Source organism: Silurus meridionalis, chromosome 17 (assembly GCF_014805685.1).
Source record: "Silurus meridionalis isolate SWU-2019-XX chromosome 17, ASM1480568v1, whole genome shotgun sequence".
Taxonomy (NCBI): Eukaryota; Metazoa; Chordata; class Actinopteri; order Siluriformes; family Siluridae; genus Silurus; species Silurus meridionalis.
Window position 1 is genome coordinate 10,174,481 of NC_060900.1, and position 27,139 is coordinate 10,201,619.

Consider the following 27,139-nt stretch of genomic DNA (forward strand, 5'->3'; position numbering starts at 1 on the left):
AACATGTCTGTGCTTATATGATTTCTGTGGCAACTGGAGTTAGCGCGCTCTCCCTTCACCCAGACTCAACGCGTTACAACGGCTTGTATCTAAACAGTAGCCTACCAAATAAGTTATTGTTCACTGTCTTTCTCCTTCCTTTCACAACTATTTCTCTCGAGAGTTTATCTTTTAGCATCGTCATGCGTTTAAAAATCACCCGATGCCGTGCAGCTCAGAACACAGGTGAGGTGCGTTTTTTTGTTTCCGTTCGGAAATGTCATTGGTCTAATGTTATGTCGCTCTGTTTTTTGCCTTAAAGTTTGTGAAACCGGGAAAAACCCAGGAAAAATTAATAAATTCACCGGTTCGTTGTTTAAACCGTGGGGTTCAAAACGTGGGATTAGCGGCTTATAGTCCGAAAAATACGGTAATTTTCAGAGATGTTCAGTGTGCGCCCCAACAACGTTTGTTGGGATAGTAATTGCCATGGCACAGACCTTTAAACTTCGCCTCTTCTGAAAGACATGGCACTAAAGTCTACTGAAACACATACCATGGTAATGTGACACACTCAGATCCACATATATCTTTGTGCAACACAGAGAGCACATGCACAAACAATTCTACTACTTTCTATTTCACTGTAACTAAAGGCATGCAGGTGCAGATTGAATAGATTATTCATCTGGGGTTTTCACACACTCCAAATCATCATAAGGACTGATGGGAAAAGCCATAGTGGAAACAACATGCTCTAGTGTAACATGTATGTACATGTCAAAGAAAGAGTGCTGTTACTCAGTGGTGACTCAATTATGCATTGTGTGTTGTCATGGCTACTGCTTTAGTAAATAATGCATTAGCATTTATATTCATTCACTCGTTAGATGATTTTGTACAGTGTATGTGCCTTTAAAAATATATCTTATGGGTGTGTTCTTATTCAGGCATGCAGAAAGCAATGGAAATATGAAAAGTGTGTGTTTGTTGGGGAGAAAGATCAACTTGTCATGAATAAGAGACTTACAATGCGAGTAAGACCACAAACAGTTTAACTAGCCAGCAACACTTGACCTCACAGCTTGAATGATGTCACTGATTTTCCCTTGTTTGTTTAGCTATAATCAGACTCTTTCATTTGGCAGTCTCTGCGTCACCACTAATCTGATCTCTGGAAAAAATACTGAAGCAGGGATAACTGTTTTATGATCCAGAACAAGCTCTTAGGGAGACATCATAAGACTGTAAACTGAGGACGATTAGAGGATATAATGACAGCAATTCTTAAAACAGGTGCTTTCTTCACATGAGCGATGATTCTTCAAAAACATGACAGCATGACAGGAGACATGTCATTTTAAACACATAATGGACTATAACATAAACATAAAGAACAATGTTGCATAATGGACCTCTTACCATAGCATTAACTTTTGGCATTATATTATAAATAAATATGATTTCTAAAATGAAACTTAAAAATAAAATTAGATCAATCAAATAAGATCAAATATAAATACAAAAGAATGAACAAAAACCAAAAACCACACAAAAAAAATACAACACAATATAACCTATTAAAACCAATAATAAATAAATAAAATATGAGAAAAAACTAAAAAATGACCCTGTGTTTTTTCCAAGTTTTACCATGGATGGAAAATTTGAAGCATGTGCCTGCAGCCTTATGCATGATCAGGCAATCACAAGAGGTTCAGGGTTCAGGAAAAGAGGATACTCTTCCTATGTGAGGTCAGTTTACATGCTAATAGAATTATGCCATGGAAAACCTTTCTGTAAGAACAAGTTTTAGCAAGAAATCACCTGATGCCTTCCTAGATTCTTAGCTCTCAAAAGCTTCAGCATAATATCTTCTTTTCTTTTAAAAAGAATTTACTGTACTAAAACTCTTACTTCATGTAGTACTCTGTATAGATGTGTATGTGAAAAATAAAATTTGAATTTGAATTAAATAAAGATTTCACTATGCTAAAAGGAGTTTGTTAGTAACTTACAGAAATGCATGTAAAAAAACAAACCATACTTCATTATACCTTAATAGGATTGAAAAATATGGTTTGATTCAAGATTGTATAATAAAATTTTCAGATGAACAGGTATAATATTATATATCTATGGAAATACTATATTTCTGAGTTCAGTTTTTAATTTTACATTATCTTTAAAAAAATAAAAATAAAAAACAAAGTGCAAGTATAAAATATAAGCAAAATAAAATTGTCCATTCAGTCACAAGAACATTAGTGAGGTCATACACAGTGGTGAAGAGAAGGCCTGGGGCTCATTTAGCATTCCAGTTCATCCAAAAGGTGTTTAATGGGATTGAGGTCAGGCGTTTGTATAGGACACTCACGTTCTTTGACTCCAAATCTGACAAACCATGTCTTGAGTGCTAGCTCAGTGGTCTGGGATCTGGGTTAATAAACAATAGATCAGGGTTTAAAAGCCCAAACACTGCCAAGCTGCTACTGTTAATCCTCTTTGCACCAGTCTGTTTCATCATGGATGACCCTGCATTCTGACCCCTGCATCATAACAAGCTGGATTATGTAAAGACCAATAAAAGCTACTGCTTCTTCATAGCTCTCACAGTGTACACAGTGAATTATCAAGCCAGAACATGTCTGGTCCTTTACAAAGGAAGTTGTTGCATATATACTATACAATTGTATGCTTCCAATTCTAAGACAACATTTTGAGGAAAACTCACATAATGTGAGGTCATCAGTCAAACCCTTGGCCATACTGTGTATATTTTTTAAAGTCATTTTACTTCAAATGCATGTAATGATTGTAGATGAATGCATTTTGTTAATGTTAACTATTTATTTATTTATTTATTTTTACACTTTTCAGTTAGCCATGGAAAGATTTGTAAGCTACAATGCAGAACAGTGGTTTGCAATTATGACAACTGGCACAGGCTCTTATGAAGAAAGAGAAATTAAGAAGTATTTTTTTTTATTCTAATTCTAGCTCAATAACTCAAGGAACTAAAAACTATATTGGTCTAAAATTTTCTGGGGAGGTAGCAGAGTAGAAAAAAAATGATCATGATGGAAAAGCATTCTGTTTTGTGGTTGGTGCATGGTATCGTCCAATAAACTGCTGTGACCATGCTTTAAAAATAAAAGGCTACTTTAAAGGGGTTAAATATAAAAGACCACCTAGTTGTTGTATAGGTTGACTTCACCAGTTTTTCTTTGAGCCCGGTCTGCTGTCAATTTTCTGAAAGGCGTCATAAAAAAAAAAAAAAAAAAAAATATATATATATATATATATATATATATATATATATATATATATATATATATATATATATATATATCTCCATTACTCCATTATTATATCCCAACTATATGAAATATAAAAAACAGATTTTTAGCACCTTTTCTCTGAAGTCTACTGACCACACTAAGCGTTTGTGTCCACTTGTGGCTTTGTTCTTTTCCATCTTACCAATCAAAGCAGAAGAAACAACTTCAAGAACAGATGTGCATAGTTTTCCTACACATCTTATTAAAGCGCTCCAGTACATACTTTCCACACAAAACTTTACTACTTCTTTATGGAAAGCCATATCAGGAAGCAGCATATAATTATTTCCAAGTACCTTGGGATCACAGATATTTGCCTCATCCATGTGACCAGAGCGCTTTTCTTTTTTTTTTTTTTTACATACCTGCCATTCAAAAAGGTACTTCTTCAGAGCCACAACACAGAAAAGCATGAATTATTTCTAAATGGTTCTGGAGAATAAACATGATTTACACCATGCTTGACAGCATAATTTTGGAGTCAATTTGTTCAGCCAAACAAAGTATACAACAAAAAAGAAAAAGATAATTTTGAAGACTTGTTCATTCTGACACTAATACATCAAAATGCAGGGTTAGTATATTTGAAGACAATATAAAACCATTATTGTGTAGTATACTCAGATTGACCAATAGACCTTTGCTGCCAGTTTATTAGGTATACTGGCTCTAAAATCCAACCAACTTCAATAGTTCTAACCCATTTTAAAAGTTAAACATTTACAGTCATTGTACAGACACTGGTGCCAAAAGAGTGGAATAAACTGGTTCGAGGTTTAAGACAGGCAAATATTTGGCACTGAAGTTACTGAAATACCTTATACTGACTGTATGTCACGATACATTTAATTTAAATCGCAGGAGTTCAATTTATTTTCACCTTTAATTACCTTATGATCACTACATATGCTAAAGTTCAATTCTGTACAAGTAACGTGATCAAAAAAATACCTAAAAATCAAATAGTCATTTGGACAGATATATATTGAATCATGTAAAAAAGATATCTGATTCTTAAGCAACTCCTGTCAAGTTTTCCATTATAAGACTGCTGCAGTGCTAGGAAATGCACTCGTCAGATTAAAAAAAAAGTGTTGAGGTCAGCCGATATCATTGTACGCATAAAAAGAATGTTTCCATCAAGCGTGTCTGCTTGGGGAACATCTAATGAGTAAGTCTCTTTATGAGTGGGTCTGTTCAGACAGGGTGGGGGATGGGGGGGCTGCTTGTAAATACCCTACAACTCACTGCCTGTTTTTGAGAATTAAAGCTTTTAACAGCACCAGCAGAGACTCTGCAAGATTTATGGGCTGGCTTCCTAAAGCTCCTTAACTCTTTCACAACACTAAAATTTTAACTAAAGAATTTGGTATATACATCAGTATTTGGTATATTCATATATATATGCAGCACTCATTATCTCAATTGATTGAAATGTAACTCTGTGGGGGAGAAAAGCCTACTAGTAAAAAAAACAAACCAAAACATGAATCTTGTATGAAAGGTATGATATAGTCAAACCAGGCTTTAAGTTTTGATTACATTTTCAATGTACAATTTTAGCCAGCTAACAAGCCTAATAATAATAATACTATTAATCCAGTTTATTTTCCTGCCACTACAAAACTGTCTTCATGTTCCTGACCAACACTAATCTTGTCACTGTGACTTGAGATGAAGAGGTTTTGAAATGTGTTCAGCATTTACAGCTGACAGCCAACAGTACAAGAATAACCATAGAGAGAATAGAGGTGAGGGGTTGTTTGTGCATGTGTGTGTGTGTGTGTGTGTGTGTGAGAGAGAGAAAGAGAGAGAGAGAGAGAGAGAGAGAGAGGGTAAGAGAGAGTGAGAGAGTGAGACAGACTAGATGGGTGGGGGATTTGTATCATAGATGCTGTTGTGCCAAGAGGCGGGACACAAAGGAGAAGGGGCGGTGCTATCAAACATTAGTGTTTGTTGAGACATTGTAGGAGAACAGTTTTTCATTTAGGGCAGAGAGATACACATAAAGAGCTTATGTTCAATGGAATGACAGAGGTGATTCATTTATCTGAGAGAAAGTGACAGCACATACTCTTACTCTCTCAGGCACCGACTAGCTGACCCTGGGTGATTCTCATGTCTCCTCAAAGCGTTGAGGAACTTCAAGCAGCTGCTCTTCTCTGCTACGGAAAGCCTGGAGAATATCTAAACCGACTGTCTTTTCTAATTCTTTTCTCTTTGGAAGGCATCCTCTGTTCCCGGACAGCTCCGGGTTCCTTTGGGATCCCACATTAGAGGATCTATTTACAAAACAAGGACTTCTGTAAAGCTCAAATTCTCTTGCAACCAAGATTTTTTTGGATCTAATTCAAAGGCCACCGGTTCATATTTTCATTTCCATTGCACAGGACTTTGCACATCCCACAGGTTATTTGTCTTATTCAATCAATTTTGAAGTCTTCAAGCGGATTTTAGTGTGTTTAGGGATTTCACAGCCATAGAGTCTCCAAACACACAAAATCTGATTAATTGGAGGCTTGGCAAAAGCAACCTCACTACACTAAAATATAGGACACATATCCACAAACAGCAGGAGATTTACACACCGAATATACACAGAGAGCTCGGGAGAGGAGAGAGGGTGAGGGGGATTCTAGAGCCATCACAAGCTGTAATGACTAACGGAGAGACATTGTAAATCTTCCTTAAAACGACTGCAGGATACTGAAGCACTACTGCTGAGGAGGGGTGAAATTATCTGGTAAGACTACCATTTGCTTCATTCTCTGCAAATGATAATGGGGTCACAAGTCACAACCATGTAATTTTGCCACATAAAAAAAAAATAATAATAAAATAAATATTCCAATTGCATGGTATTTACCCAAACCGAATATAACCGAGTATGAACACTTCTTTAAATTATTTTTAAACTTTGTCCTCCTATAAGGAGCGACTGAATGCTGGAACTCAGTTAAATACACAGGACAACCCACCCACCAAATTTTAGGGTTATACTCTTCTGTGTTCAGATACAAACCTAAGGTTTCAGATGACCTGGTTGAAAGATCTAGGTCAGATGTGCAGTAAAAGAGTCTAGGAATACACAGATTTTTTTTTAATCAGAGATCTGCATACAAATGTCTGGATATAGTACGCTATACTTAAATCTAACCTTCACCCTTAACCTTAAATTCTTGAAGACCAACACCCACCAATTCCCCCAAACACACAACAAAATAGATATATACAGACAGTACTCCTAATAGTGCCCTCCAGTGTGTCTTGTATCCTCAACAGCATAATCAGTGAAAGAAATTAAAAGAGAGGGAACAAAAGCATCCACTGATGCAGAAAACAGTGTCAAATGATTTGATATGAGTACTCAACACAGATCAAGATAAATAAGTGATTATGATGGAGGTCCTGAGAGAATGCAGTTCTAATGCTGCATAGTTATAAACCAGAACAGGATAAAGGTGCTGCGAGGGACTGTTTTATCCCTCAGGAAGCTATGTCTAGCTGCAGTGCTGGAGAGACCAAGGTGGGGTGCAGGGGGACGATTACTGAATCAAGCTTTGTACACTTTGCCAGGGCTCTGTTTGGATAAGAGGGTTTTAGGAGGTCACTGTGGCTTATCAAAAAACAGCATCCTGTCACTTGCATACGTGTCAGAGCAGAACTACAAGTGCAAGTGATATATTCAGTCGTTACAGTCGCACAAGATAAATTGAAGACAACACTCTTATTAAAGCAGGTATGAAATAAAACAGAATACATGCTCATTTTGTCCATCTCTGCTAATTTAATGGCATACTTGTTAAGCTAAAAAAAAGCATGTTTATGGCTGATTAGTGCAGTTGAATTTTTACACTGCACCTGAGAGCAAATGTGTGTGAAGGTAACAGCATGAGATCACTGATTCAGGGGTTTGAGTCTCATCAGCTACTACAAGTTTTTGTTGGAAGGAAGGAGATGTCAGTTTGCTCTAATGAGCAAGGAGGCATTTATGGAATGCCATGCTTAGGTTTAAATGAGAGGGAAAAATTGTGAGAAGGAAGGAAGGAAGGAAGGAAGGAAGAAAGAAAGAAAGAAAGAAAGAAAGGAAGAAAGGAAGAAAGAAAGAAAGAAAGAAAGAAAGAAAGAAAGAAAGAAAGAAAGAAAGAAAGAAAGAAAAAGAAAAAAAAGAAAGAAAAAACTAGTAGTTATGCCCACTCACCCTCTAATTAGCAACTGAAACACAGCTGCACAGACACCTCAGGGTGAACTAATGGAATTTTTTTCAGTCCACTGCTTGTTCTATGTACTCTCCTGAGACCAAGATTTAAAAGTTAAACTGAAAGGTTTCTTTTGATACAAAAACACTAAGCCATGTTTTTTTTTATTGCTTTACTAACTATAAAATATATACGATTTTAAATTTAAGCCTTAATAGAATGCCTTAATAAGCCTTAATAGAATGTGCAGTATGTAGTCACTGGTTACTGTAGACTGATAAAAAGAAACCATCACACTCTGACCTGCTTTGTGTGTGTCAAAGTACCAAGTATACAGTTACATCTGCCCTAGTATATTTTTTTTATTTTTTTTTTTTATTTATTTATTTATGTTTCCCTCCACAATTCGGAACACTGCTTATCACTGTGCACGAAGACACACAAACCCGGAGACACACACACACACACACACACACACACACACACACACACACACACACTCGATTTATTTCATTCGGTTGTGTTTCCACAGTTGTGGGTTTACAAACAGTTTATAAAGATTTCTACATAAACACAAACCACACACATAGAAATCATGTTCCTCAAAGCAAACATGAATCCACACATATTCAACTCAGAGAAAAACCACAACTGATTTACAGTTACACACAAGCATTGCCTCCAGGCTGGCACTAACTGCTATGGGAGATCTCATTGGTCAAGTAACACTTTCCTCCAGTCCCCTCCAGTTGAGTGTTCAACCTATTATTATGCATCTATTACAACTGCTGTCAGGGATTTCCTCCATGTGCCCCCTGAGAAATAGACTTCCCGCAAAGGAATGCCATATTTTTTTTTCTTTTAAGCACAAAAGTGGAAAAACGGATGAGATCATGGTTGTTCTAGCTAGAATTGTTTTACAGAAAAGGGGAGGGACTGTGGAGAATTCTGTTTTTTTTATTTTTTATTGTGAGACTGGTATATAGCACTGGTCCGATTTTATTAAGACGAGTTGATGAATAACTAGACTCATGACAATTTCCCTAGATCATGCATGTGCACTTTCCATGCAACACTAGATATCATCCCAACCTCAATCTTGGTTATCACTACAATTACACATCTGTCTTTTATCCTTTTTCTGTTTTTATCCAGATGTGTTTTCGCAACCCAATCATCTGTAGTCATATTTTATACTAACCTTTTTTCTACTTTTTAACATGGAGTACATGGATGATGCTGGCTGTACTCCTGGTTTTATGAAGATTTTGCAAAGACAAAGCACTTTGAACACTCCCATCTTTCTCTCAAAGGATTCCAAACAGAGCCTAAGGTCAAATCTGTCTGTCTTTTGATCAGAAAAAATATGAATGGTGGTCTTGATTACAAGACTAGGGAACATGAGAAAACATTTTAACAGATACTTTATATTTCCAGCTCAAGTGTACACAGCATTCAATAAACAACCACTATAAAATATTTGGAAAAAAATACTGAGTAGTTGAAAATATTAAAATATCCTATTTACAAAAGAGAACAAAAACTCTTAGATAGTGAATATTGTCAATATTTAAATTACCTAGCTTTACCTCATGTCCACAGGTACATGTGAATAGAAAGTTATGTGTGGTTGAGCATTATTCTGTATCTTTATCCACAAGCAGCTTTACATTAAAATCCCCAACACAAGGTTTCCTTCTTAGAAGAATTTCATTCCATCCCATTCATGTGTCTAGGTTCATAATAAGAAACCATTGTCAAGTCAAGTTAAAAATGTTGATAAACTTAAACTGCCAGCGCAAAACAGTCAGTGACAGACTAGATCACAGATTACTGATTACTGCAAGGATTGGTTGGAAATCATAGGTAACAACATCTGTACTTTTCATCAAAGTGTCACAAAGTGTGATCTGGTCTGAACTGCAGACTGCATCAGACTTTCCACTCCTTGTGAGGTTAAGGCCTAAAGTCAAAAATAAGAGTTGGCTTCTGCAAACACTTATTGGTGTGGCAGATTGCCAGATCAGAACAATGCCAGGACATCTATACAAACAAATTCTCATGACATCATTCAAAAACAGTCTCCAATCACTTAGCAACTAGATTCAGAGTCTATCTGTTGCAGTGTGTGGGCCGCTTTCTGTAGAACAAGATGACAGGGACAGACTGCTTTAAGGATGTGGAGGACTTTTATGTATTATAGTTACACAGACCATGTTATCTGCCTAATCTAATGACCCACTGTAAAGTCAACAAATGCTGAACCTCAAACACTGATCATAATCTGTCTTATCTGTAGCTTTAAAGAATGTGGTTTCAGTTTGGAATCTGCAAAACACTTTCCACACTAAGGTCAAATGACAAACCAAAATCCTAAAAACAAACCAATACTTTCCAACTACACTTCTCACTTTTTCCCCAACCAGTTGTATAGGAACATGTCTGAGCTACCTTCCTGTCAAAATGTAACCCATCATTGTGGTCTGAGGAGCGCCTAAGATGGCATTAAAACAGAAGTAGCCTGAAGTCAACCATCTTAGTCAACAGGCAAAAGTGGCACATTGTCCATCTGGATCAGATTAGTATGCATTGTATGGATTAAAGAAGCATGCATAGACAAGTCGAGCTGGAAAACATGCTGTGAAATGATCTAACAAATTATTCAAATGATTGTATCCAAGTACAAGTTTACTAAAGACTTTAAAGAATGTAAAGTTTGGTGCCAGCTGTGGAGCTTAGTGATATGTACTGGCATTTCACATGGGGAAAATTCTTGTTTCTGACTGTTTTATAGGTTTTTCCTCTTCCTCTTTAAACTGCCCTTTCTCTTGAATTCCATCCCCTTACCTCTTACACTCCCCCTTATCTTTGACAGGAGCTCACACCACAATTAGAGGTGTGTTGGTGTTACCATGGAAGTCCCTGCACTGGTCTTAATGGTTTTGCTCCTGGGGTGTGACCTCTTCCCCTTACTGGAAGGCAGCACTGGAGTTCAAGAGTTTGACAGCAGCGATGAAAGCCCAGAGCCTGGTTTCCTTTCAGGTTCACGCACCCGCCGAGCCCCGGAAGTCCCTGATCAGGACAAGTGCTCCTATACTTTTATTGTTCCCCAGCAGAAGGTCACAGGTGCTATCTGCGTGAATTCAAAAGAGCCTGAGGCTGTACTGGAAAACCGGGTAAATAAACAGGAGCTGGAACTTGTTAACACTGAGCTCCACAAGCAGAAAAGGCAGATTGAGACTCTACAGCAGCTTGTGGAAGTAGATGGTGGCATTGTCAATGAGGTGAAACTCTTGCGCAAAGAATCACGCAACATGAACTCACGCGTGACACAGCTCTATATGCAGCTTCTCCATGAGATCATTCGCAAGCGAGACAATGCATTGGAGCTTTCTCAACTAGAGAACAAGATTTTGAACCAGACATCAGAGTTGCTGCAACTTTCTAACCGCTACAAAGATTTGGAACATAAGTACCAGCATTTGTCATCGCTGGCAAACAATCAGTCTGCTCTCATTGCTTTACTTGAGGTACAATGTCAGAAGGCGCCTCAAGTGGTGGCACCTAGACCACTGCCCCAACCCCAACCCCAGCCACAACCTCAACCCAAGCCTTCTACACCTAATAACAAGCCATACCAACCACCTGTGTATAACCGCAACAACCAGATGACCAATGAGATCCAGAGTGATCAAAACCTTAAAGTGCCACCACCTCCATTACCTACCATGCCAGGTGGAACTCATAGCCCTTCTACAACCAACAAGCCCTCTGGTGAGTTCCAGTTTTTACTCTTAATCTATATTTATAATAGTGGGGTCATTAGACATTTGCACTGTTTAGAGACTTTCCAGTATGAACCACAAAAAGATAACTATGGGTGACCAAAAATTATTTCAGTCTGCTGAACATTCTGGAGATGAAATGTAATTTCTAGTAATACAGTATCATGATCCCAAAGGTTGTACTACAACTGGTAAACCTAAGGAACCTGGTAACAATTTTCTAAAAAGTACTAGAGCAGTAAAAAAGACAATCATTCCACCCAAAGCCATGCAATAGTCAAACAGCAATCCCAAAACTAAACCAAAATAAATAAATAAATAAATAAATAAACTAAATAGCAAATTCACTAATCCTTCTAGTCATTTTGCTAATTTATTATACAAAGATGCACTTTAACAGACTTGTCAACAAGCCACACAAAACCTGTTTAAACCTGAAAAAAAGGCAGTGGCGGCGTACGTTGTTCAACCTGCACATCTGTCTGCACTTTACTTTTGTTTACACAACAGTCTTTGTAATATAGTGCAGCCTTTGTATCAGTTCAGTGTTGCAGAGTCTGCCTACAATTAACAATCAGAATTTTAGGCATTTGTTAATCTGCAGAATTAGTTTGTGTATTTTTAAATTAACTCTGAAGTAAAATATCTAAATGGATCTGTAGTTTCTCCATCATGTTTTAGAAATCAAATCAAATCCAATTTTATTTGTCACATATACATACATACAGGGTACATGCAGGGGACATGCAGTGAAATGCTTATTACGATTACGATCCGGCATGAGGGAATAGGACGGGAGAAAATAATTCAAAGAAAAAGAAGACTGATAAATAAAGTATAAAAACTATATAAAATAAAATATAAGAATATATAAAGATATATTATATATATATATATATATATATATATATATATATATATATATATATATATATATATATATATATATATGAAAGAAAAGATGTATACACAAAAATGCTTATGGCAGTAAACAGTGAAACAGTAAACAATAAACAATTTAAGGTGGTTTAGATTGTCCATAAAGTATCCGTGTGCGGTATGGTGTGGTGTAAAGTGTCCATAAAGTGTCTGTGTGCGGTTTGGTGTGGTGTAAAGTGTCCATAAAGTGTCCGTGTGTATGGTGTGGTGTAAAGTGTCCATAAAGTGTCTGTGTGCGGAATGGTGTGGTGTAAAGTGTCCATAAAGTGTCTGTGTGCGGAATGGTGTGGTGTAAAGTGTCCATAAAGTGTCCGTGTGCGGTATGGTGTGGTGTAAAGTGTCCATAAAGTGTCTGTGTGCGGAATGGTGTGGTGTAAAGTGTCCATAAAGTGTCTGTGTGCGGAATGGTGTGGTGTAAAGTGTCGTGGTGCGAAAGGTGAGATATTTACAGAATCACATTTTAGTGTCACATGACATTAATGGGTATATGTATTTTGCCTATAGGTGGCTATATATGAGAAGCAGTGTAACCTGGTTTATAATGATAAGATGACAGTAAGGAAAGGTTTGTTTAGGAATACAAATAGTATTTTCTGACCAGTATTGCCTACCTACAGTACTACATATGAATTTCTGTGACTTTATGTCTAGGCAATAAAAATAAACCTTAATTGTTAGATAGTTACAGATACCAAATGTTAGGGAAAGTGTAGAAAGGTTAGAAAATGCAGCCATTTGTTTCCTTACCAATGGTAGACACCTAAAGCTATTTGGATTTAAAAAAATAATAATAATAAAGTAAAATTTTAAACCATATTGGATGCATTAACATGAAATAAGTCTAAACTAAATAGTTATACTAAAATGTGCAAAAGAACAACTAAAATATTGAATGTGGAAATCGGTAATTATATATTTCTATCTATTTAAATATATCTATTTTTTAATTGCACATTTTTTTAAAAAAAGTCTGTTGTGGCAACCAGGCCATGCTGGAAAATACTCCACAGCCAATTAAACAGGGGAGGAGGATTCCAGGAGTAAAGTTAAAAAAATGCTGATGCACAGGTTTGTGAAAAAGTCTAGCAGGCTCCAGGATATTAAACCAGCAAACAAAACAATCTACTTACATTTGTTTTTATAAATACTAACAGGACAAGTTAACTAAAATAATACTCAGCTAATGCTGACCTTCTTCCACACATATGAACAGGCAAAGAACATTTATATTTACCACTGATATCTAGCTTGTGGGGTCTTTGTTAAAAAGTGGGAGCAACCTGAAGGAACTGAAGATAATAAAAGACAAAAGATAAAAGTTTTGGAAAAACACATTTTGGTTGGGGTAAGACATGTACAAACAGTGTTTTGAGATGTTTGATGTGAATAATGAAGTGAATAATGATAATGAATATTATAAGCCAGAGAGTCTGTTGCTGTATATATAAATTAGACCAGTATTGTTTACTGTTAATGTCTATTTACTGTATTAAGTAATGAAGTGATTTGAGACATGACATGATTTGGGACCTTGGATGGAGATTTGGTATAGTGTCAAGTTAAAACTGAGTTATAACACCACATTAATTTTAATAAAAAACTGCTAAAATCGAAGAGAATGCTAAAAGCTTATGGTTGCATGAGCTTTTACTACACCAACGAGCAAAAGAAAGAATTTTTTACTTGAGGATGCAATTTTAGGAGCTTGAATGAAATATCATTTATTAAAAAATATGGAGCTTGGATCATTTTTGACAGATCGACATAAAACCATTATACTTGACTAGGGAGCTTTAGTAATAGGAAATGCATTAATCAAATTGCAACTGTTGCACTGCATTAAAGTGAGTCCATTCTTCAGCTTTTATGTTGTGCTTGGCCTCCAGAATGCAGGCATTTCCCAAGGCCAGAAATGGCAGCCAACATCAATGGCAGTGTTGTGTTGAGAGATTTACCAGCTGAAGAGAAAAGGAAACAAAGGCATAAGCCTTAGTAGATCACCGTGGGCAGCCCAGTGAAATGGATTAAGCCCCCATACTAAAGTAATCCCCAAATTGGAATGAGGGCTCAGGGGAATCCCACAAAAATAGTAAAACGCTTCCTCAAAAGGTAGAACACTGTAGGAGAGGGCTATGAATCAAAATATGGAATATGAATGAAGCACTCAAAAGAAGAGTCTTTATATCAGTAATTTCCCTCTCAGATGGCACAGTCATTTCTTTTTACCTTAGGCCCCTGGAAAGACTGTTTGCAGGCCTTAGAAGACGGGCATACCAACAGCGGCATGTACCTAGTGAAGCCTGAAAACACCAACAAGCTGATGCAGGTGTGGTGTGACCAAAAACAGGACCCTGGAGGCTGGACAGTTATCCAGAGGCGCATGGATGGCTCAGTGAACTTTTTCAGGAACTGGGAGACATACAAGGTGAGAGCAAATATATCTTGATTTTAATGGATAATTCAATTTAAAGGATAAGCTTATTCTGATTCTGATCATTTATAATGCACCGCAAAACTAAAGCTTACTCATACTTTCTGCTGCATGCCAGAAAAATAAAATAGTGATCTGATCTTTGATTAGCTATGGCTGCTTCCTGACGCTATGGCCTAGTCAGCTCATAACCAACATGAATCCATCTATCATGACCAACAGCTTCTGATTATGTGATCTGATTTAGATAATCTGCACCAGAGGTTGTTCACCAACCTTTGTAAATCAGAGGAGGGTCTTCAAAGAACATATGCTAAACAGAACTCAACCCATTCTAAATAGCAAGCCATTACCTGAATATGTAACATTATATCTACAAAAAGAAATAGGAAATAACCCATAAAAAACCCATACCAAATCTTGGATAAGGTCACAAGCCTTGCAATGGGATGGGTTAAATGTACGGTAAACCTCACAGACAGATCATTTTAAAAGATATAAGCTGAATCTCTTACAGAATTAACAAAGGATAACTGACAAAACAGGTCTGTAAGACATGCCTGATCATAGTGGGAACACAAAATACAAGTGTACACAGGCAGAAAGAGTTTACTCTGATTGAAAGCATATGAAGACTGATAAAAACCATATGCATAAGAAATAGAGAAGCAGAGGCTAAATCTCTAGAACCGCGCTATCCTTACATCAACATACATGTAGAATGCATTATATTTTTTTGAACCTTACCCTTAAGTTTTTTATACTTATAAATTGTACATGGAAATATTGCAAAAACTTAGTGTATTAAGGCATACTGTTTTGCAGCTCATACATCTATGTGATCTATTCTCCAGCATTTTATAGCGCATGCATAATAAATAGGGATTAATAAGACATAAACAGTCAAGCAAAAAATCATGGGCAATTTCACAATGGCTCAAGCTTTTAATTAAATAACTAAGCAGTATGCTGAAGAGTAGGATGTTGACTGAGATTCATTTTTGCCTCTTTTCACTTTCACAGCAAGGCTTTGGGAATATAGATGGGGAGTACTGGCTGGGGCTCGAGAATATTTACTGGTTGACCAATCAGGCCACTTTCAAGCTCCTCGTGACTCTGGAGGACTGGGCTGGGCGCAAAACATTTGCCGAATATGCCAGCTTCAGGCTGGAACCTGAGGCCGACTTCTACAAACTACGAGTGGGACGTTATCATGGCAACGCCGGTGATTCTCTAACCTGGCATAATGGCAAGCAGTTTACCACGCTGGACAGAGATCATGATGCTTACACAGGTGGGACTGGAATTTAATGATTTATTGAATTTATAAGTTCATGTGTGTGATATAGTACATGATATAACAATAGCAAATTTTCTGAAGTAGTGTTTAAAAATAAACTAGAGGCAAACCCAATTAAACAATGTCATCTAAATGAGTTCCACAATAAGCCATTAAAAATAACACCATGATTTACCTAGTTACAATTTTAACAATTTAACTCAATGCTGTGTCATGTTTACATAATAATAACCAGTACAGAGTTGGGATACACTATGCAGCAAGTAAACAGTCTGTTGTAAAAACTGATCTCAAAGCAGGAAAAATAAGTAAGCATAAGAATCCAAATGACTTTGACAAGGGTGGACATTTCCTAAAAGACTTGGGCAGTGCATCTCTAAAACAAAGATACACAAGTCAAAGTGCTGAAAAAGTTAATGCTCACTATGATTGAAAGCTATCAGAAGCCACAGTGCATCACAGTCTGCTGCATATGGAGCTATGTAGCTGCAGAGTGGTCAATAATGCCCTGGGCATTGTTTTCCCTAAAACATTTTGGGGCCTGGCATTCATGTGGATGTTACTTTGACACATACCATTTACCTAAGCATTGCTGCTGACTAACTAAACTCCTACATAACAACAACATTTACTAATGGCAGTAGCATCTTTTACCAGGTTAATCTGCCTTGAAACACAAAATGTTCAGGAATAGTTTGAGAAACATGACTTTGCAACCAAATTCCCAGCTCTTAATCTGATTTAGCATCTGTATTGGATGTATTGGATAAACAAGTTAAAGCCATGGAGGCTTCACCTCAAAACAAACAGGACTTAAAGGATCTACTGCTAAAGACTTGGTGCCAAAAACCACATCACATCTATAGAGGTCTTGTGAAGTCTGAGCTGAGCTGTGCTGAGGGTCTGAGCTGTTTGAGCAGCATAATTTTAGGCAGTTTAAATGCAATGGCTGATTATTTTTTGCCCCCCAAATGCAAAATTCAGTATATATGTACACAGTATACCTTAATTTCCAGACTATTACGATTTTTATTTTGAACATAAATAAGCCGCACCTGTCTATGAGCTGCAGGTGTCTACATTAAAACTAATGAACTTTACACAGGCTTTAATGAAAGACAGTGCCTGTTACACGGCTTGTATCTAAACAGTAGCCTACCAAGAAAGTCATTGTTCACTGTCTTCCTCCTTCCTTTCACAACAATTTATTAGCCACTTCATTGTTTAAGCCGCGGGGTTCAAAGAGTGAGAAAAAAGTAGCGGCTTATAGTCCAGAAAATACGGTATATCTAGTAGAAATCAATGCATACAGTCAGATGCATAAAAGAACATGAAAAAGTGTGTAGTTGTTTAATTTGTGTTTTTGTAAAATGTTTACATGCTTTATATGTCATCAACTTTTTTAAAATACATTTTTTGAAAATATTACATTAATTCTCTTTTCAATGTTCATCAAATGTAATCAAATGTACAGTTAGTATTGCAATGCTGGACACTGGTGTAGATTCAGTATGAATGCATTTTATTTTGCTCTCAGGTAACTGTGCTCACTATCAGAAGGGAGGCTGGTGGTATAACTCCTGCGCTCATTCCAATCTGAACGGTGTGTGGTATCGAGGTGGACACTACCGTAGCCGCTACCAAGACGGAGTGTACTGGGCTGAATTCAGAGGAGGAGCCTACTCCCTAAAGAAAGTGGTGATGATGATCCGCCCCAATCCCAACACTTTTCACTGAATGGCATAAAATGTCTAAGGAACAGACTGAAAACTAACCCTCAACCTTCACACTAATTCAAATGTACCCTACAAAAAAAAAAAAGGGAGATGTTTATATTTATGGTAAAACTTTAGGTTGATGAAGGGGCAACTCCCCAAACTGTATGGCTTTCATATATTTCACTTGTCTTTCCTAGTGGAACTTGTTATAATTCTGCCTTTGTTTAACTAAAATGTTTAAACACCATGTGTTCTTGTTTAGTACACATTATAATTGGACATCTGTTCATATGAAATACGTTCATTTATTTTTGAGTTGTCATGTTAAATATGTAAGAAAACAGCAAGGAATTAGCTGTACTAGGCTTTTAGAAAATATGTGACATAAGACACAGGATGTACAATCTAGTGATACACATTATGCTCGTTCATTATATATATATATATATATATATATATATATATATATATATATATATATATATATATATATATGGAATATTATCAATTTCATTGTTTGCAAATCACTGGGCACTTGCTTGAAAAAGTATGCATAGATGATATGCAAATCCAGAAAAAATTTAGCTGACGGTTCAAAATTAGTATAGCTAGTAGAAGACTGATACCAGCATGAGTCTGCTGAAAACTGTCTGAATCTGAATTGTTGAAAATTTGAAATTGCTGAAAATGTTATGTCCGTATATACTGTATGTTCAATTAATGCCACAGTCTTGTTGTATATATTGCTGTTAGCAATCAAAAATGCCAAAGAAATAAAAAGCCAAAGAGAAAAAAAATATGACTTCCAGTGCTACCTATAAAAGTGAGATTTAATATCCACAAGTTCTTCTAAATTACAAAGGCTACATAACAACAGACAGGCAAAGCGTTCTGGTGCTATCGAAAATAAAGAGTTCCTATAAGACATTTATGTGGTACTTATTTATAGTTTTTTTTTTAAGTTTTAAAGACAAATTAAAAACAAAATATTGCAACAATTATGGTACATTTATTTTGTAGTTTTTTTTGTATTAATGCTGTTGAAATTCAGTATTCAATAATATGAATAATATGAATTGTTTAAGAAATCTGTATTAGAAATGAAAGGTTTTGGCCAAGTTCCTGGTCATATACTGTAGCTTCATATACAGTGAGGTTTGTACTAAGTTACTATCAAGTAGATGTATTCTTTCTGTTTATTTTACATTTTACTACATGTCCAGGTTTTCTTCTGAATAATCAGAAAATTGTACATAATGTACAAATTTAAATGTTGGAACCAATTACACCCAGCATATTCCTGTATATAATTTTGGAGAAAAATGTTTATACTTTGTGTGTAACAAATATACCTGCATCACCAAATATTTGCAATAATAAACAAAAATGTACAGCCTGTTGTACAGGTATATGAAGAGGTTTTCTGATTGGTAAATGTCTTTCAGATTCACACACACACACACACACACACACACACACACACACACACACACACACACAATTATTTAACTGTCTATCCACCTTGGTTGTCAATATATAGGCTATTCTTGGTATAGCATAAGGGGATGCTCACACTTACTGTATTTTGCCCTCTGCTTAGTAGATGAAATCAAACTGCAGAATATTCAAATATTTAGCTGTGAAATTTTACGGAAGCGCATTGCATTCACAAAGAAAATAAATTTCACATAAAGGATCTCATAATTATGACTTACCATAATTTCCAGACTATAAAGCGCACCCAAATATAAGCCGCACCCACTGAATTTTACAAATATTTATATTATTAACATAAATAAGCCACACCTGTCTATAAGCCGCAGGTTCCTACACTGAAACTAATGAACTTTACACAGGCTTTAATGAAAGACACACGGTGTAATGGGTGAAATATGTTGCGCTTCCTTTAGGAGCATAGCGGTATTTTGGGAATAGCCTGGCACTGCATTTTTCCAGTATTACTGCATGTGTGCAAGACGAGGAATATGTCATTATTTTCTGATGCTCATTTCTAAGTTTCTTTGACTAACCCGTAACGCTGTTGCCAAGAAAAATAAAAAAGCATGAGTTTTGGAAACATGTCTGTGCTTATATGATTTCTGTTGCAACTGGAGTTAGTGAGCTCTCCCTTCACCCTGACTCAACGCGTTACAACGGCTTGTATCTAAACTGTAGCCTACCAAGAAAGTAATTGTTCACTGTCTTCCTCCTTTCTTTCACAACTATCTCTCTCGGAAGTTTATCTTTTGCTCAGAACACAGGTGCGTTTTTTCGTTTCCGTTTGGAAATTTCATTTGTCTAATGTTATGTCACTCAGTTTTTTTGCTTGAAGTTTGTGAAACCGGAAAAAAAACAGGAAAAATCCATATATTAGCCGCTTCGTTGTTTAAGCCGTGGGGTTCAAAGCGTAGGAAAAAAGTAGCAGCTTATAGTCCGAAAAATACGGTACTAACTCATAATTATGACTTAGTATCTCATAATTATGAGATAAGTTGGGGCAGTCTGTTGCTGGGGAACGTTTTAGCGCATAACACCGGATCTGACGTTACTGCATTTTTTGCTCGGAAGCGCCTCATTGCGCAACAATGGAGATGTAGAAGCTATAATATGGTTTAGCTTGATGACTGTATATGTTAGTGTGAAGATGGTCCTCACACTGGTTCTCTAAACACATCCCTGTTATCTGTTCAGTGTCTATAGGATCTTTACGATGTGAGTATGTAAGGTATACATGAAATCTTTATCTGGGCTCACACATCCCCGGTTATTATGTCTTCTTACCCAATCAGGAACAGTTTTAGCTCAGATTTGTTCCAGTGTGTGTGTATATACTTGTCTGTTATCTGCATTAAACTAAAGAATAATATTTGTGCCATGCTGTGTGCTGTGTGATTCTTCCCTGATCAGAAAAGGCACCACAGGCATCGTATATCGCATGAAAAACCTCTCCAAGAATGAAGTTTTGTTTGGTCATAATAAAAAATAACAGTATATTAGTTTTATTAGCTACTGGAAATTTCATCGCTGACCTGCCCCTCTCGCTAATTAATTTAGTTAAGGTAAGTCTTGCTTCAGTTAACAGATACGGGGCAGTAACTATTATTATTATTATTATTATTGTTAAATACTAAGTCATAATTATGAGTTAGTAAGTCATAATTATGAGATCAGAAGCTCATTATTATGAGATATTAAGTCATAATAATGAGATATTAAGTCATAATTACGAGATCAGGAACTCGTAATTATGAGTTAGTAAGACATAATTATGAGTTAGTAAGTCATAATTATGAGATCCTTTCTGTGACTTTTTTATTCTTTGTAAATGCAAAAATTTAGCTACTACTAGTTAGTAAAAATGTTAGATGACATATGCCATTGATTGATATATGATAGAAGAAATAACAATCAAAAACTTTTTTTAAGGATTTTATGGAAGTCCTGACTTTTACCAATAGATCATTAACTGTGTATTTATCTTGCAAAGTGTGCACATGAATACATAACTAAAATATTGTATATTTATTACAAATTATACAAAGCCTCAAGTGTACAGGATTCAGAGTATTCCAACACCACAATACTGAAAGCAGTGCAAACTTGTGCTGAAATGTCTGAGCCCCTTCCTGTCCTAATGCTGAAGCTGAAAAATCCTGAGTAAAATACCACTCTTATGCTAAATCAAAACAGTAGACACATACCAGTTAGACCAAAGGCAGTTCCATTCTAAATAAATTGAAGCATGAAAAGGAAGATCGGTGACATGCAACAAAGCAAATCCAATAGCAGGAAATGAAATGAAATATTATAGACATGTAAGCAAGGTGTGTAGCAAAGCCTGACTAAAGATTCACGTTTTACAAGCCTATTGATTCAGCTCAAATGGGAGCAGAGCAGCTGGAGACATTATAATGAATCTGCCATGCTGACTAAAATAAATAAGCATGAGTAAGACTCAATGAGCTAAAGTGGTTTCACAGCAGGGTGTTGGTTTTGGATGAACTCAATAAAGACATTCATCTGATGTGTTACCATTAATCTCCACCGAAAGTCCCATGGTAGGATAATTTGTCTGTAAATCCCTGCTTACTAAGATCCCTCTAACATCTGTTCATGTCTGTCAGTTCTTTTCTGAAGACACGCAGGGAAAATACCATGGACAGGTGTTGTGGGGGTTTGAGTGTAGTAGTCATTATCTATGACACAGATGAGGAGAGGTTATATTGGGGTATTTAACTGTTTGATGTTTTAGGGCAGATAATGAACTGTTAATGTTATGATCACATAACATCCAAGACTTTTTGTTTTTGAGTGATTGATGAGTGGCTGAAAAATTTATTCCAGGTGTCTTTATTATTCAGCACATAAAAAAGTGAAAATTATATAAACTCTTCTCCAAATTCCAATTATTTACCTGACATTTTAGTCATCTTGCATGCACACACACACACACACACACACACACACACACACAGTGCCATCTCTGTATGTGCGGCTAGTCACAAAGGGTCTGTTTGTATGGTAAATTCCTTGTTGACATTTTAACGATATTTAAACCCCATGCCATATTTTCTAAATGCTGACAAAACACCCACACTGATTTATGTTATCTACATCATGCAGTGAAGAATAAGAAGAGACTAGAATGGAAGACCTTGTAATGAACTCTGAACGTTTCATTTGCTACACGGACATCAATGAAAGGCTGTGAGGTTAATTATAGACCACCCTGCTGAATCCACAATTCATGACTCACACTATCATGGATTTAGGTTGCAATGAAGATAGTGCCCTTGCAAGGACAATGAATACTTATTTTAAAAATGTATATACGTCAAACTTATGAATAGTTCAATAATTGTGGACTGAATTTGGGCTTTAATGAATCTGACGAGCAGATTCATGGATTTCCATAAAGCAAAAATATGTTAATTATCCAGGTTTAAAAAAACGAGTACAAATCAGCAGTGTGGCATAAAGCATTCTGTTTTTACTGTATGGGTTACAAAGTGGATTTTGTGGCAATGAAAGATTGGCTGACAAATCAGTGTATGAAAAAGGCACATGAAAACAATTTACTCTAAAAAAGCAAGGCAACATAAAAGCTCCTATTAATAAGAGCATTATCTATTTGTTGTGTTCAAAAGCTTAGGGCAAATCCTGTAGTAACTATTCATTAAATTTTTAAAGTTACTGAAATCCTAGTGTGTTTTACAAGCACTCACTTAAACTTAAGCAGAAGAGTTGATACTGGTAACCAGTGAAAGTGACTTGAAAAACAAATTAATGTGAAAAACATGCATAGTAATTACATAGTCCTGCCAAATAGACAAAAAAAAATCCAACAGCAGCACTCCCACAATGAGGCTATAAACAATCTGCACCAAATATTTTTTTATAAACATTGAACTTGTCTAATTGATACAAAATTGTTTGGGACTCACAAGCAACATCTGTACTCCACAGTGGGACTTACCCAGATATGGGATGCAGGGAACCATTTTGAGTGACTTGATATGCTCTCTCATCCGGGTGTAGTTTTCCTCTTTTGATGTCAAGAAGTCCAGCTTCTCAAAAGTGGCCTTGTCCTTTCGATTGATGAGCTAAAAGCAAAAAGAAGTACATTGGTTTTTACTAAAGAGAGCTGACATGACCTTCATTGATCTTAGAAAACATCAGCTTTTTCATACCAACACAAATCAAAAGTTTAAAAGATGGGTTTAGCATAACAGTGTGTAGAATAAAACTAGGGGAAGGCTAGTTAATGTTGGATTATACATCTCCAAAATAACATTTTTGCATAGTTACATTACATACATATGCACATAGCATAAAATCGTGCATATATATGCCCACAAGCTTCAGTTTTTATATATCAATCAGAATAAAAAAAATAGTTCTCAGTGAATCTGGAATGCTCCCACATGGGATCTCTGTTGTTGCAGCATATTAGCATTAATATTTCATAGGTTGGCAAGCTGCTATTCTGCTCTTCTGTAACATTTTTATATGTCAGTCTCACAATAATAATTCTCCAGGTATGTAGAGTATTGGTATTGAAGAAATCCTTCTTTGTAGGGTTTCTGATGTTTACAACAGTTTGGTACCTTGCAAATTGGGACAAGTTACATAAATAGTTGTATTTATATTCGGTAATACTGTTCACTCTTGCACTCCATTTTAATGATAGTATGAGGATATCCATATATCCAGAGCTAGAATATTAAAATTTATTGAAAAGAGGTCGTAGACACTCTGCCAAATTGAACAAGCACAATAAATTGCTGATCCATATTTTAGGTGTATATCACACCTTGTGTACAGATGTACACACTTTGTTTTAACATCAGGGCTTACCTGACAAAAATACCTCAGCAATAAGATCAGTCATGTACTTGCCAGGAAAATAAATTGGTTTCTAGATTTCTCTTCACATCCACTGTATTCACCATGTCTCACAGGTGACTACTTTTTGTTCCTGACTAACCAGTCATCCACTAGTCTGTCCAAAGATTAATGTCATAATGTGTGATTTGACTTGACATTTTTTCAATTTTAGCAAGCTTATCTTAAAATGCTTGTTTTAGCGGCCATTACTTAGGCAGCACCCTTATCAATTAAAAAAAAATAATTCACAACTAACGTTCACAACATTTTTTGTCTTTAAAATTTGTGCTCCTGCCTAACAGACGATCATGTAATAACAAAAAATTAATAGCAAATTTATCTGGGATGTTTTTTTCTTTTTCTTTACTGACTTAATAGATTACATGGCTGCTTATAGTCTTAAAAGTTGTGCAGAGTAAAAGCGTTTTTTGACGCTTTAATTGTGAATCCTGTGTACTGTGCAGCTTGAGATTATTTTTTTAATAGTTTTTAAAGTCTACTAAACAAAGAAATGGTTAGTAAAAACTAAAAAATCTGCTATAAAACATTACTAATTTAGTCTATAACAAATGTACTGCCATTTCCACAAAGATGTTAACATGTATGACAATGTTTTATATTAAATATGATGTAAATTAGTGAGATTTAAGATTTGAAGTCTAATAGATAGAATGGTAAAAAGAAGTGATGCCTGTTATCCTGCTATTATTATTTAGTATTACAAGCAAATGCGTTTTAATTCTCATTTTTATTTGTTTGTCTGCATCTACAACAAAGATTAACACAGATATTAAAGATTATGACACATAAGATGCTTCACAGTAATCTGGCTCTTTGAAACTTCAGTTATTCTCCATTATCAAAATGCACAACTGATGTTTTTCATCTGGAATCATTGGCTCAAACTGAAACATTTGAATGACTCCTGAATTCTTTCCTTCACCACTTTAATGGAAGATGGAAAAAGCGGATGTGGTGGAGAGCTGTGTTTACTTCAAATGAAAGGAGAAACAGTGGGAAGAACTATGTTAAGAAAATAAAAATGAGCTATAAATCAAAAAGCTCTTACTCAGTGTGGAAAGAATAATATTATGACAATGCTATGAAATATCTTTTTAAGCATAAAAGTAATACTGTATTTTTCCATGGTTCATTAATCTAGTATAGCCTTATAATTGCACACCAGTATGGAAACTGCTGAAATTGCTTTATAATTTGCTTATATTCTACACCACACAGTAATATTATACACCATAAACTGATTGACACAAATTATACTATTAAAAAATAGAGAATATGATAACATAAATAAGTCTGAGTCTGATATACTTTACGTTCATATTGTGCATGGTGTAAGGTGTGCAAATCCATAACCACAGTGCTGGAGAGCCCTGCCTAATCAACTCATGTTTCAAAAAAAGTATTAAAAGAATAACATGATTGCTTTCTGTATTAACTTTACTACTAAATATATATGTAATGCTAAACTGCATCATGTTGAATACAATGCCTTTGTCAGTGTTTTAACACACTCAGTTACCTGACTTCTACCCATACACAGCTGTCACATTACCTATGCTATGTTATTTCTTAAATCGCAAACTTTACCAAGTCTCTGTACTATCGTTGCCTCTGTTCTGGTTTTCTGACTTTGTGCTAGTATTTGACTGTCGTATTTCATGCTAGTCTGCCTGATGTGCATTGCCTGGCTTAGTTTGTGTTTTTGACCCTGCTCTTTTTGGACGTGTCTGCTTGCCTATTCATCAAAACCCACCTTAACTGCAACTGGATCCATCTCAGCCTTCTACCAGATGCATTGTAAAATATTCTGGAAATAGTTTTACGTGACTGAGAAAGCAGGCTAAATATCACACCTTTCTCAAAAGCAAGAAACCTATGCAAGCTACAGATCTTTGATCAGGTTTACTTCTTTTTCTGGGTTTCCTGCATTCCAAAAAGATGGATTTAAAAACTGAGCTGTTTCTACAATGCTGCTATAAAAAAAATGGGGCAGATACTATAGGTGGCGGTTTATTGTAATGTCCATATGTTTTCCTGAGAATATTCAGTTTTAATTAAGACAGGAAATTATGCTTCAATAATACAATACAATCATACAATACAATATATTTAAAATGAAATAAATTATTCTGTTTCTGCATGTTGTAGATATACCATTAACAAATAATAAAAAAAAACACCCACTATTAAAAAAAAAAAGAACACATCAGTCACTTTCAGTCTCAGTTTCAGTCACCCATCAGCCATTAGTCACTGATAAAATTATTACAAAAAGAAATACATTCAGAGTTTGCACAAAATGCAGAAATAATGAGAAATGTAACTATTTAAACTGTATTATCTTTAAGCATTATTAGCATATATTACAAAGAAGTTAGGGTTTAGCCTTAGGTGTGAATAATGTGCTGTGAACGTCACTCATTCTGACACACAACTATTTTATTGCCATACTCTAAAAACAAACAGTCTTTGCATGTGTCTAATTTACACAAACACATAACAAATTCCACTCTAGTGAGAGATCACCCAAAAGTCAGGATTCATAAATATAATTTTAGAAAGGCTGGCAGTGGAGATCTATTGGTAGGCTATAAATAAGGAAATGGAAATAAACTGAGAATAAAAAAAAAACATGTTCCTACCGTGACAATAAAAACAAAGCCAACTGGTGTATCCTTCTTAGTACATAACTTCTTACAAAGCTGCTGACATGTAGCCTAGGTCCAAATCTCTAAAGGCTGTTTTCTATTCGGTTTGTTTGTTTGTTTTGCACGCCAACAAAAATGTTTTGTATTCAGAAAAATCACAGATGTCTCTGTTAAATTTTACATTTGAGAAGGTTGATCTGGAAACTAAACTTTCCATATGCTAAGGTTTATCAGTTTATGCCATGAAACCACAGAACTGGTTCACATCATTTTAATCTAAGCAATACCTATTGAACCATGTCTCTAGAGCACTTTTTACGGCTTATCTTCTTAGCATACACAAGGGTCTCCCTTTAGGCTCTCCTTGGTGCTATGGGTCTTTTTCATATGT

At 35.7% G+C, this 27,139-nt stretch overlaps 2 protein-coding genes across 3 annotated transcripts in view; one reads left to right on the plus strand and one right to left on the minus strand.

Annotated features, from left to right (window-relative positions):
• The window catches only part of ralgps1 (Ral GEF with PH domain and SH3 binding motif 1), a 106,433-nt gene that overhangs the window by 35,337 nt on the left and 43,957 nt on the right, over nt 1–27,139 (minus strand). For both annotated transcript variants that reach the window (XM_046870595.1, XM_046870597.1), the window contains exon 8: nt 23,169–23,295. In XM_046870595.1, the coding sequence (XP_046726551.1) occupies nt 23,169–23,295 (127 nt within the window). The remainder of the gene's footprint in view (nt 1–23,168; nt 23,296–27,139) is intronic.
• Nucleotides 5,271–19,107, plus strand: angptl2b (angiopoietin-like 2b). The gene is made up of 5 exons (XM_046870598.1): nt 5,271–6,063; nt 10,395–11,293; nt 14,475–14,668; nt 15,698–15,968; nt 17,512–19,107. The coding sequence occupies exons 2-5, from the start codon at nt 10,432–10,434 to the stop codon at nt 17,709–17,711; spliced, it is 1,527 nt and encodes a 508-aa protein (XP_046726554.1). The 5' UTR covers nt 5,271–6,063; nt 10,395–10,431; the 3' UTR covers nt 17,712–19,107.